Source organism: Carassius auratus, chromosome 17 (assembly GCF_003368295.1).
Source record: "Carassius auratus strain Wakin chromosome 17, ASM336829v1, whole genome shotgun sequence".
Lineage (NCBI taxonomy): Eukaryota > Metazoa > Chordata > Actinopteri > Cypriniformes > Cyprinidae > Carassius > Carassius auratus.
In genome coordinates, this window is record NC_039259.1 from 7,307,922 (window position 1) to 7,322,045 (window position 14,124).

Below are 14,124 nucleotides of genomic sequence, written 5' to 3' on the forward strand. Positions count from 1 at the left end.
TCCTCTGATTGAAGGAAAAAAAATTGTCTGAAGCAAAAAAAAAAAAAAGTCTTTGATCATACACTACAAATTTTTCTATGCAATCTTTCAACTCAAACCTGAAGACTGGCTCTGACCTTCAGCAACTACTGTAGCATCAGCTTGTCCTGACTGTATTCTGGCTTTAATTTGCTCTGTTTTTGTGGTGGGCGGTATGACCAAAAATTTATATCATGGTATTTTTCACAATTATACCGGTTTCACGGTATATGACGGTATTTTAATTTTTTCATTCATGACCGGGTGTAAAACCACATTTTCTACTGATTGAGAGAGGAAATAGGCTACTAGAATGCCCTATTTTATAATGTTATGATGAGGGAATTTTGCAAATTTTCGGCCAGCTGAAAGTGATGCTTCTCTGCCGCTCACTGCACAGAACAGACACCGAAAGACGACACGGCGTGTGTGGCGGTCAGTGGATATTGTGGACGAGTTCTTCTGTGTCATCACGTTCTACAGCTTCAGTTTCTGAACTTCCACACTAGTAACACATACAGCTGTGTCCTCGCCACAGTGCAACAAATGCGTTCCAAACATTATTTAAACGATACCGGTATTGAAGTATTTTTTTAATTCATAAGAAAAATAAGGTAAATGTACCAGTAAATGTATATTTACTGGTATTCGGTATGAACTGGTATACCACCCAGCACTACTCTGTTTTATGCTGACAAGTCAGTTTCTAATCTAAGCAATGGCATTGAGTATAGCACTGTCCATTTGTAAGAACAACTGAAAATGGGGAAAACTGTTTGAAAATGTAATTTTAGTGTCGGTACTGGTGAAGAAATTACACACTGCGTCTTTAAATAGTTTAATCTTTTAAAATGATTGGCAATTCTGTAAGCGTAGATATATAGAAATCAGGTGGTCACCAGCACATCTGATCTAAAATGTGTCTGTCAGACCAATGTTCCACACGCTTGCTAACATACACACACACACACTCCATCTCCTATGGAATTATACCCTGCAGCTTTGAAATCAGACACAGACAGGTGATCAAAACAACCCATTAGTGGCCATTGACACACTCTCACCTTCAGACACACTTATGCCTGCTGACTGGGCACACACACATCGAGCATGAGACACTTTGAAGACTTGCATCAAGGCTCTGCAGTGACTCTAGATGCAAGTGTGTTTCTGTTGAATTCAATGTGGAAAAATAGTAGTGTTTTTGCTGAACTATTATCTCATATTTTGCCAATAGGTGGGAAGATGACATGAACAGTTTTAGAAATGGCACAACTAAAGCTATTTTAAATAAATAAAAAAATTACATATATTAAGCATGCAAATTAACCTCACATTTAGAGAATATTTGTACTTTTAAAATATAGTTTAGTTTTAAAATGAACCATTATGTCATGTGATGCGATTTCAATTTTTGACGCGCCATTCTCAGTCTAGGACTCCGGCCTCCGCTCACTCAAGGCTGCGGTGTGTGACGATGTTTCGTTGAGTAAGCAACACTACTTTGTTTGGCCTTACAAAAGAGGACATGACTAGAAATCATGTTTATATCATGTTTATAATGAGTTTTATGTCTCGTTGCTCTGGCCGGACAGGGCATCACAGTGTAAAGGGGCATAACATTTCTGTCACACGCTTGAGGTATTCAGCCTATCACAACGCACTAGAAAGCTGGCCAATCACAGCACACCTCGCTTTTTACAACGATGAGTTTTGTAAAAATCGACACATTTCAGAAGGCAGGGCATAGATGAGAAACAATAATGTACAACATGTGGAATTTGTTTTTTGAACCTTAAACCGCATAAACACATTTCATTACACCAAATACATAAAATAATGTTCTTTTTATCAGCATCATATGTCCCCTTTAAAAATTATGAAAACAAATTAATAAATGTTCATAAACGTAAATATTGATGTTAACATTATAATATAACAATAACAAAAATGAATATTGTACGCGTCATCCACCATAACATATGCTAGTATTATATACACATATATACATATATATACACATATATACATATATATATATACATACATATATACATATATACATACACATATATACATATATACATACATATACACATATATACATACATATACACACATATATACATACATATATGCATACATATATACACATATACATATATATATATATATACATATATAAGCTTACATTTTTTTACATTTGTATACATATTTGTGGTAGTGAAAAAACTAGGTTCAGGCTGATGTCACATAGAAATTAAAAAGAAACAATTACAAAAACAGAATGCATTATACAAACACTTTGCAGTACCCAAAAGCAATCAACCCAGCATACACACCTAACCACTGTTAATCCTCTAGACACTAGAAAGCACACACATGCACAAACACAAACACACACGCATGCAGACACACACACTCAGCATCGCTGTGTTTATCACTCCAACCCAGGCCACCAACACCCGTCAGTCTAATTCCGTTTGTCTGTTTAGATTCATTTTGCTTTAATCTCTTCTTGTTTGTGCACATCTGCGAGAGCCACTGCACGAGAGAAGGGGGAGGGGCCATCGTTGGTGAAAACGAGTGACAACAAGGGGTAGAAAGGAAACAGGTATTAGAAGAGAGGGCGCACTATTTTGGGCATGGTACAATTGTAATATATAGTATTATCATGTTTTGTGGACATGTACAACAGGTAATACCTTTATATGAGATACCAGTACCATGGTACAACATTATAATAATCATTCAGTTAATAGTAATTAACCCTCTAATGCAAGAGGTCTATTACAAGACTTAAAAAACATTTTTTCCCATCACAGTCTAATGCTACATTCAAACCACCATGAACAACCTTTACCCATAATTCTATATGATTTTTCTGTTTACGGTGTATTCCATGTTTTTTTGACAGGGGAAATTCAAAATAGCTGACGAAACTTGATAAACCAAACAACTCTGGAATACTTGCAACCATCTCAGTTATCAAAAGTATCTTCTAAGAAAGTTTTTATAACGTTCCCATTTTAGAAATGTTTGAGAAACGTTTTTTTTTCTTGGCTGTGAACATTAAGAGAGCATTCCATTATTAATGATTCTGCACACATTATGTGAACGTTACTTTTAAATGTTATATGAACATTCTGAAACAAGTTTAAAAATTCTATAACAAACAAAAATCAGTTGAAAATAACCATGAATTATGTATATTTTTGTGCCAACATTTTGATAACTTTATTAAAACCATATAACTTTGAACGAACATTTTGTTTGAATGAAAAAATATTTGTTCATAACTTTTTGGATAACCTTACCAGAACGTTCCAAATGTTCCGTTAGGATTAGTGCTGGTAAATGATTGATTGCGATTATTCGCATCCAAAATAAATGTTTTTGTTTACATAATATATGTATGTGTATGGTGTAGATATATTATGTATATATAAATAAACATGTATGCATATATTTCAGAAAAATATGCTATATGTTAAATATATTTATTTATAATATCAATTATATGAATATATATATAGACGTAAATGTGTATATATATATATATATATATATATATATACACACATACATATATATATATATATATATATATATATATATATATATATATATATATATATATATATATATATATATATATATATATATATATATATATAAATGTATATAAATGTTTTCTAAATATATACGCTGCGTGTATTTATATATCCATAATACATATACACATAGCACACACATATATTATGCAAACAAAAACTTTTGTATGCGATTAATCCTTTGACAGCAGACAGGATCATCTCAAAATGTGCTGTTCAAAAAATATTTTTTAAGTATCCTTTAACTAGACATAAAAAAAAGCATTAAGTAGCATGCTATTACCATGTAATTCCATTACTGTCCCATGCTGTCAACACAATATATTACTAAAGAAGCAAGTGCAAGCAGAGCAACAGCGAGAGCAAGACATAAAGAAAGTCTCATTCAGCTCATTTTCTGTTCGAACCCACGTCTGAAACTGAAAAACAGATGGAGAACAGTAGGAACGGATGGGGCAAGAGATCAGAGGAGAGTCCATTCTGCACCACTTCAGCATGCCGAATTCTCTCACCCTTCTGGAGGTGGAGGAAGACAGATCTTACCAGGAAGAGGTCTCTTGAGGCAGGTGCTGAGAGCCGCAGCCAGGCCTTCGGGCTCTGGAAGTCTCTCCAGTCAGTCACACAACTCATAGCACACAGGCTCCACCACCAACACAACATTACAGGCCTCTTACACAGCATTACAGCACATCGCATTATCCCGCTCAACTCTCTTCATTAGCCCAATTGGATCCTGGGATTTCCATTTGTAAATGGGGAGCTTTTTAGATTAGCTGGTGTCTGCCCATTATGAAACATTTTCCCAATGTTCCCCAAATACTGCGATTAGCTCCTGTCTGTCAGGGTGGAAATGTAAACTTTTCAAAACACGATTCATCCGTTTAAGCCCTTCACAAATATTTTCCACAAGAAATCATGAAAAAGTGTCAACCAAGCAATCCCTGATTAAATGTTTGTTGCAATATGAATTGTAAACCAATGAAACTACAGTACGCAGTAACCTTCCAAGTTAATCCATTGATTGACCATCAATGAGGCTGTAATGAACAAGCTGGTATTTTATTAAAAACATGCTGTTTGGATCCGAACATGATTTGATATTCTGAGAGGTTCTAGGAATAATTCACCCAAAAATTAAAAATCTTCCGAAACTGACACTTGTTATACACAGAAATCGCAGTCTGTTCTTCACAAAAAGTTATCATGTGGCTTGAGACTTGCAGCGCTCATTTGTACTGTTATTAGAAGTAAGGAAACATCAAATCCATTGGTTCTCTTTGAATACGTTTGTAGTGTTGCTCTTCTGGGAATTTTAGGTGAACTAACCCTTCAAGATCCAATAATTTGGAAAAAGTTAGAAAGGTGCTACTACATGACTTATAAATAGAAATTTTTAATGCATTATATACCAGTAAATTAAAGAAAACATACTTGATATTGCATCTACATGTGAATATTGTTTCTCTTTCTCAGTGGATGGTGGCTGTGGCTCTTCCCCAGGCATGTATTCACAGCCACAGATGCAAGGGGATGCAAGCACACTGAGGCGGCAAATTATGAAAATGTGGCTCTGTGTCCTCAATGGCGTCGCAGTCCTTTAATGTGGCACAAAATTAGAACCGGAGGGAGAAGGAAGACAGGTCAGTTTAATTGGAAACACTGCTCTGGGCGCATACACAAACACACATCCACTCACTTAGAGCAACTCATCACATGAAAGGTAAGATATCATCTCACCCTTTCTGAGGGTTTCTTCTGTACAATAAGACATCCTTTTTCAGAGCCCGTGGGCATTCATAAAGGTGTTTAATTTGTGAGTTTACCTCACCATTATTTAAATAGATCTACACAAGCATCAGAAAATTAGGCTATTCTAGGTTGGTAAGCTGCAAAGCTAAAGGATCTTTTATGAAACGGCTATTGGTCATAGTTTCTTTAGTCTCTTTTGATATTCCAAAAGGATCACAATGGTCTTAATACAGTGAGGTCTGTTGCTCAGTTAGTGTGTAAGTGATATAAATTCCAAAATACAAGTTCCTAACCCATTCTACACGTGTATGCAATACATCAATCCCAAGATTTCCATGGTAGCCATGTTTTGGCAGATCTAGTCTTGTTACTAGGAGGTCCAAAGAAGATCTTCTATATTCAACCCTACTCCTTTGAGAGCCACTGTCCTGCAGACTTTAACTCCAACCCTAATCAAACACACCTGATCGAGGTCTTCAGGATTATTCTAAAACAGGGGTTTCCAAACCTGTTCACTGAGGAGAGACCACGGTCCTGCAGAGTTTAGTTCCAGCCCCACTTACACACACCTGAACCAGCCAATCGAGGTATTCAGACTTACTAGAAACATCCAAGCAAATCTCTGTGTGTCCATGTAGCCCCCAGGTGTTTAAAAACTCTGGTCTATTCTTTGGGCAACAGGGAGAAGGACCAAACCTCAGTATAGTGTACAATCATTGTCCTAGGACCTGTAAACTTAAGTTATGGGCCTCCTCTTCAGTGCTGGTGAGAGCAGCTAGTGGTGGAGAGACAAAGTATCAAAATTGATGAATGTATCAACACAAGACGTACCTTGGTTTGGATGTCCACACACTATGCAGATTTAATTGAAATTCTGGGGTCTTTTTGGGAGTTAAATTGAAGTTTAGTTTAGGTTAGTTCACCTAAAAATGAAAATAAGTCAATGTCTTACCCTCAAGGCATCCTACAGTAGGTGTATATGACTTTCTTCTTTCAGAGGAATCCAACCAGAGTTATATTAAACATTTTCCTTGCTCTTCCAGTCTTTATAATGGCATGGGTGTTTTTTTTTTTTTTTTTTTTTTTTTTTTTTTTTTAAGTAGTCAAACAAAATGCATCCATCCATATTAAAACGTGCCTCACACGGCTCTGGGGGGTGAATAAAGGCCTCCTGTAAAAAAAAAAAGGGCGCCTTCATTAAGCCCCCGGAGCTCTGTGAGTCATGTTTTAATATGGATTGATGCGCTTTATTTCACTACTTTTGGACAGTTGAACAAAAACACATGCCCATGCAATTATAAAGCTTGGAAGAGCAAGGATAATTTGTTAAAATAACTCTGATTGGATTCATCTGAATGAAGAAAGTCATATACACCTAGGGTGCCTTGATGGTGAGTAAAACATGGGCTGATTTTCATTTTTTGGGCGAAATAACACTTTAAATCATCAAAGGACCCAACCTTCTGTCTAGAAGCACTCCAGATTACATCTTATATCTAATCAGGGCTTCCCAAAGACACTGGGACCACCACAGACATGAGCCCCTCAGTACAGCAGCCAGAGTTTTCATCTCTACACCCCTCAACCAGCTTCCACCAACCGACCTGAGGCAGTCAATCTTGGCTATGTGGGTCCAGGGCCAGGGATTAAATAAAGGTTCAAGAATCAATCCAGAGAAATGGAGACAATCCCTGCCTCTGCCTAATCCCTCTCATATATCCTTGCATTGTTCAGAGGTTTAAATACAGGGATGAAGGAGAAAGAGATGGAGAAAGCAGACTTTATGATGACGGTGAGATGTTGTAGCATATGACACGTCTTGGCGATTTTAAAGGCTTGTTTGTGGATCAAAAATTAAAGGGTCACAATGGAGATGATGAGGGCCAGGCTGTAGCAGTGGTGTTCTTCGACACAAATAGTTTCTGTACCATTTCTAAGACTTTTTTTGAGTTACCTTAGGATAGGGAATGCCCCTTCCTGCTCCAGAAGGGACACTTCCACCAACCCTAATCATACACATCAAAACTAGCCAGTTAAGGTATTTTTAAGGTGTTAATGGTATCCAGAAACTACCAGCAGGTGTGTTAGAGCATGTTTGAGCTAAGGAGCAAAACTGGACAGCCCTAATACTCCTCATAACTTTATACTAAAAAGGTATCTGTTAAGTCACTGACTTATTGAGCAGCTGCAAGGCAGCTGACTTCTGTTTTAGACACAGTTTTAGAAAAACATGCTCTTCTGTCTAAACAGAGAGTGATCTTCCACACTGGACCAGTTTCATTTTCTCCAGTCTGTAATGTGGCACGCCAATTTCACATATTGTGTCTGTATCCCTTCCACCCTCCTCCGCGGTCCTCCATCCCTCCCTCCACTCCCTCAGCAGGAGGAAGTAGAGGAGATTGGCCCCACAGCTAAAGCCCCCTTTTCAGGCCTGCCGCTGGCGAGGTCTATCGGCAAAGCACAGGGAGCGGAGGTGTCACTTCTGCTATGGCATTTCGGACAGTATCTACTTCTCTCCGGGTGCAGAGGAGAAAGGAGAAACACAGGGGGTATTATCAGAGAAGGATGAGAGCAGCGAAGGCATTTTTGTCTTTTTATTCCCCTCCTAAGCCTCGGGCTTTGCTCCCAATCCGACTGGTCGATACAGCCAGGGATGTAAATGAAATGCAAAGAGGAATAAGGCTGGCTTCCCATGTTATGAGTGTGTGTGTGTGTGTGTGTGTGTGTGTGTGCAACTGCACTGTTCTCTTTGGCTCTTTCTCAAGGATTACCATTCATGGGCCTCTCTCTTACCTTCCCTCTTTTGTCTCCAAGTCCCCGTGTTGCGATTTCGTTTCTGTCTTGTCAGTGTCCATTCGCCTCTTTCTAGCACTTCCTGTCTAACTCTGTTCTATCGTGCCATATACACCATCCTATGTACTGATTACTTCTCACTTGCTTGTCTTTGCTCTCTTTCCCTGGCTGGGTTCTCGGCTCTTATCTGTTCAGGCACCCCACATTCCAGTGTTGACGTGGCTTCCTGCCTGCATCACGGTCATGGCGATTCCATGGGTTCACACAATCCCTCAGATGAGAGAGAGGCAAAAACAGGGACAGGGAGGGACGGAGAGAAAGCAGCTCAGTGGAAGAAGAGATGAATGTACACGAGAAGGGGAGACGTTTTATGTTGTGATAAGGTGTAGCTGACATCCTGAACTTAGGATGAAACCATTCTTCAACCGGCTTCTCTTAGGACCCACATTTTACATTGATCATCAAGTGACCACAAAACATAAAATTTCTATCAGAATATATCATTTTAAAATCAACAGTAGTTGGCGGGCTCGCTAGCAGTCATGTCTCTTCTGTTGAAGACTCAAAGCTGTTTTGAGAGATAGACAAAGCAGAAAAAACGAGACAGGGAAAAGGATGCAGTATTTTCAAATTTGTCCCAGATTAATGGTCATTCTTAATCTCTCATGGCTGTGCCCAAATTCACCCCCCACCCCCCTCAATCTCAATCTGAGACCTTTGGGATCCTAAAGTGAGAGAGAGAGATGCATGACAGCGAGGGGCAAATGACAATTATTCAAAAGGAGAGAAGGGGAGGAGAGGTGGAATGAGTGGTTCAGGACACCTTTGATCATCAACTCAATGCATATTAACATGTTAAAAGTGAGAAAATTTTATTACAAAACAGATGCAAAGAACCACACAAATACAACCAATTCTATTAGAGAACAGAAAATTGTGTCCCTTTACTTTCACAGTGGGAATTATCTTGGACTCTTGGAGTCGTAGATATTAACCCCTGATGTTTATAACTGACCAACATATCATGTTGTTAATACAATAATGTCTGCCAACCAAATGAACAGTTTTTTTTAGCATTTTGAGTCCAAATTACTTTGAGATTAATCTGTGTGTTGGTAAAATAGACATTAAACATCAGTTACAGTCCTCAGTCACACCTGCACTGTCTTTACAGCTTTCTTCATATTTACAACCCTCCCTCTTACCTTATTGTGCTATCTGCACCTATGTAGTGTTGTAGATGTGTTTTGGGGGCTCTCTGTGTGTGTTGTTTTAGACACTTTCTGTCACTTCCTGTCTCAAGCCTTCTGTCTGTCTCGGAGTTTCTCGCGCTCCTTCTTGAGGTGTGTGATGATGGAGCGGATGGCTTTGCTCTGGGGATCGGTGGGATCTTTCTGAAGGTAGCGGCTGAAGTGGTGGATGCTGCGACTCAGGAGGGAATCCAGACCATGACCTCTGCCCCCTGACCGCAGCAGACGTTCTGCCGAAAGAGCCAGGTTCTTATCCCAGTTTGCTGGGTAGTCTACCTGGGTATCCACTATGTGACAATACAGCTGTCAATAAAAATAAAAATAAAAAAGACCACATAGCTTTAAATATTTGTATAATAGACAATATTCATATTTCATAACCTTTAAAAGAGACTTTTTAAAACAGGTTTATAAAAGGTTTTTAAAACACAATATAAATGATAGAAAACATTAGCTGTGATATAAAGGAAATGTATTCGTTCTACAAACAATTTCAAATGACAAACTAGATTTGCATTTCCTTAAAGAAATAGCAGAGCTTGCAAGGTAGCAAAACAAAGTTTTAAAGGTTTTAGGTAAGCTTTGGTTTTAGCTTTGATTCTGTGTATAATGTGGCATTTGAGCTGCTTTGCTAATGATGCTCACTGTGCATCTTGTTTTTTTTTTGTTATTAAAAACATGAAAAAATTCACCATGCAAATTGCTGTCGGAAGTGAAAATTCTGTAATAGCATGCCAATAAGATATTTAAGATATTCAAACTTAAATTGATTAAATAAAATAGCACAGTTAAGACTGAGCTTAGAGTATCTAAACAAAGAGTATGTTTAAATAATTAATTACAAAAAAAAACTGTTAATAATAAAGTCAGTGTATTTGTCTTTGAATCATTCATTCAAGAGATTCATTTAAAAACACTGATATTATTGGAAGCACAGAAATAAAATAAAAAAAGCTAATATATGATGTCATTTCCTACTCACATAGTAAGAAAGCTCATAGAGACGGGCCTGCTGTTCCTTCTCCATGTTCTCACCCAGGTCAAACAGGAAAAAAGCGGTCTTCATCCTAAAAAGTGATGGATTAAAAGCACCCAAGGTTACCTCTGTCGCTGTATTCTGAGGTTTGGTGTAGATACAGTGATGAGAAGCATGAGCTGTGTATTACCTGGCCTGCCACATCTCCTCATTAGCAACTCTCTCCCAGGAGCCAGGGTGGAAGCTGACCCGGTGGAATAAACAAACATCATAATGTCATTTAATTAGCTGGGAGTAGCTAGTAGCTCTTACTTTCATAATGGTGTACATTAAAAAAAATTATTGATAGTATGCATAGTTGATGATATGCAAAGAAAAAAAACTTTGGATGGCATCAAAGCAGTCTTGTTGAGTACGGACTTGAAATACAAGTTTAAAACCAGCCAGTAATCCAGCGAATCATATTCTGCATATCTTCAAACCATACAACAGCTGATCTTCAACCTCGCCTGTCTCTTGGAAGCTCCCTCTGCGGTGAACGACCCATATATTTCTGCATTTCTTCCTTTCCACTACATCGCTCATAAACGCGCGGCCTCTCCTTCAAAGGAATATTTTAGCGTGTGACTTCCCCGCTAATATTTGGCTGGCAGGCAGGGATGGACACGCTTGTAGTGAGTGAGAGGAGAGTAATGTCACACCATTCAACCCCGATTAACTTGCTGAATACCAGCCGGCTGCAGAGAGCCTCAGTGCCGGAGACTAGAACTAATTTCACTTTATACACAGATATTGACACGCCGCAGTTTAGAAAGTCATTAGGGTGGGGTCAGCGGACTAATAACGACTTTGAAGATGGAAACGGAGGCTGTCTGCACAGCATGAAGTCAGAGCAGTGTTTAACTGCACTTTAATATCAGCAAAGACCGAAACCCTTCAATGGGTTGCACGAGGTGTGAAAGAGTGCTGGAGTGCACCTGGTGAGGGTGCTAGGACCAGTGATGAACCTAAAGCTACAATGACTAGTACCATCTCAAACATTTATTTACATGTACGTTTATTTCATTTGGCACACCGATAGACTTTGAGTTCCTTGTCTCTGACGCCTCTTGGCTTGGCAATATTGTCAAATTTAATGCACAGACAGAACTGAACTGAGCTGGACGTTGACATCATTCACTCAATAATGATCTGACTTTAACTGGAAAATGTACTGTTCACCATTGTCGTATTATTAGAGAATTGAATTTTGTTTGCATTATAAAAAATGTTTTTTTCAACAAACAATTTTACGTTTAATAACTGTTTTGTATTTACTTGGATGTAAGCGCAGTGCAGTGTTCATGTTAAAACTGTGTATTTATAATGCTCAAGTGGCTGACAACAAAAAATATTCTTATTAGGAATAAAACTGCATCGTTTTTTTAACTGTGCAGAGCTGTATCTGAATAGTTTGGCCTACTACGCTACTGTATTTTAATGTTAATCATTATGACGGTACTTGGAGAGCCAAATATTTGGCATAAAATAATCTGAGAGAACCACTGGCCCAGTGTCACGAAAAAAACATGCTTGTGGGTGCATGTTTGCAAAATGATACTGTGCTGTTTGAGGCATGTTTCACTGCACTTTCAAAGTAAAATGTCCAATGACCGGTGAAAAATAGCACGTTCAATTTTCACAGAATCGAAACGTCCAGTCAGTGGTGCTAAAAAGTAACTCTCAATCACATTTAAGAGAATGTACCCCCTGCACTAAACCCTATCTAGTGCTCTTCTGTGGAGCGTCGTGAATCGTGATTCAGAGCAATGCTACACCAGGTGAGCACTCCAGCAAGTTTACTGCATCAGAAATGCCATCAATAGTATTGTAAAAGGTGTTTAAGGTCATAACAGTATTGTGCAAGAAACAAGTCTTTATTTATCAATAATTTGCCCCTCTAATCATAAATTGTATGAAAAACACACATCTGTTAGCCTAATGTTCATTTCAGCTTAAAACATTAAATTCCACATATTAACACAAAGTATTCAGGCAATATGTCACTCCCTAAGTAAACTACAAACATAAGTGATCGTGCTACCTGTCATGTGGCTGGCTCCAGTTGTAAAGGTCAAGTGTTTTCTGGGCCCATTTTTCAGGGTCAAATGGGGCTTTGACAGGTACTAACTGCTCACAGACGCCCCAAGGCCAACGAGAGAAGCTCCTCTCCCAGCTGAGGTCACCCTCAGTAAGACCAATACATGCAAACACTGGCCGGCTGTGGACAAACCCAGAGCAAAGACTGAGCATCAGTGTACGGTTTAAAATCAATGTGTAAATCTTCATCATAACGGTCATTATGTTTTACAATTAAATAGAAAACTAAGTTAAGATTCCTATACGTGTAGCATTAAAAGATACATACAACTTGTGTTATATAATGTAATATTGCATGTTGTTATGTTATAATGTAACAAATTAACATTATTATAAAATGCTGCTATAAATAGTTTTGCTTCTGTTTGTTACTGAACAACGTGTTTCAATAAACCTCCCAATGAAATTATGCCATATGAAACTATGTAGTATTTATAATACATTATAAGGGTATTCTTAAGACATTATAATGAATGCATAATGCATTTTTAAAAACCTTATAATGTTATATCAACTCATGAATATTCATATGAACAGTTTTAATAAATTATAATATTTACTTATGTGTGGTTATAGCTTTTAAGAATATGATGATTTATAACACAATGAACACATTGCATCAACTTTTACAACTGATTAAATTTCTCATAGTTATAATGTAGTATAAGTCTCATATCTTCCCACTTTTCTGATACTCCTTAACTTAAAGCGGACAAATACCACTTATAAGTAGTAATAATAAATAATAATTATTATCTCAAACAGCCATAAGATCATGTATCAGATCAGATGAATGTGTAATATGACACATTTGCTTTTAACTATTTTTATTGTAACATGATTTTGATTTTGATGGTACCCTTCAGACAGCTGATGATAAGTAACTCTTCGACTACATGTCGACTAGCGGTCATTGGAGTATAGTATGTCTGCTAATGTAAATATATGCTTTATAACACTTTATTTTTATTGTCAACCAACAGATAAACTGACTATACTTCAGCTTATTCTACCATACTAAAATATACTATTCTTTAGCATATTAACACTCTAATGAGAATTAGTTAGCATGTAATCGCAAAGTTGCTTATAGTCGATTGATTAAGGGGACCATGGAAATAAAAATGTAACCATTTAAATATAGCATTTTTATGAGATATGATACAGTCCATTATACTGAAAATGAAATAGGAGTTCATTGTGTGTTATAAATAATCATACTCTTAAACTTATAACCACAAATACTGTATTAAGATGTATTATAATTGTTGTTATGATTATTCATGAGTTGATATAACATATTATAAGGATTCTTTATAATGCCTTAAGAATACCCTTATAATGTATTATAAATACGGGCTTCATAGAAAGTGTTACCGAAATTATTACCAATATACTTTAATTCTCTGCAGAATCCAGCTAGAAACAAACAAAAATCTTTAAAGTATAGTATTTTAGAGTAAACGGAGTTAAAGCTTTTAACCCTGTCTGTTATTATAGATCCTGAATCACAGGATACACATGGCAGGAATATATAAAAACTGGTTCACGTAACAAAAGAAGCAGGTTGCTCAAGTATTTATTT

General features: G+C 37.3%; 1 protein-coding gene across 1 annotated transcript in view; it reads right to left on the minus strand.

The window, feature by feature from the left end:
- Positions 1-9,021: 9,021 nt before the first annotated feature.
- Positions 9,022-14,124, minus strand: part of tmem260 (transmembrane protein 260) — a 32,148-nt gene continuing 27,045 nt past the window's right edge. Inside the window, exons 13-16 of the mRNA XM_026285496.1 lie at positions 12,484-12,660; positions 10,591-10,644; positions 10,407-10,491; positions 9,022-9,727 (exon numbers count right to left, since the gene is read on the minus strand). Of these exons, the coding sequence (XP_026141281.1) occupies positions 9,473-9,727; positions 10,407-10,491; positions 10,591-10,644; positions 12,484-12,660 (571 nt within the window). The 3' untranslated portion in view covers positions 9,022-9,472. The remainder of the gene's footprint in view (positions 9,728-10,406; positions 10,492-10,590; positions 10,645-12,483; positions 12,661-14,124) is intronic.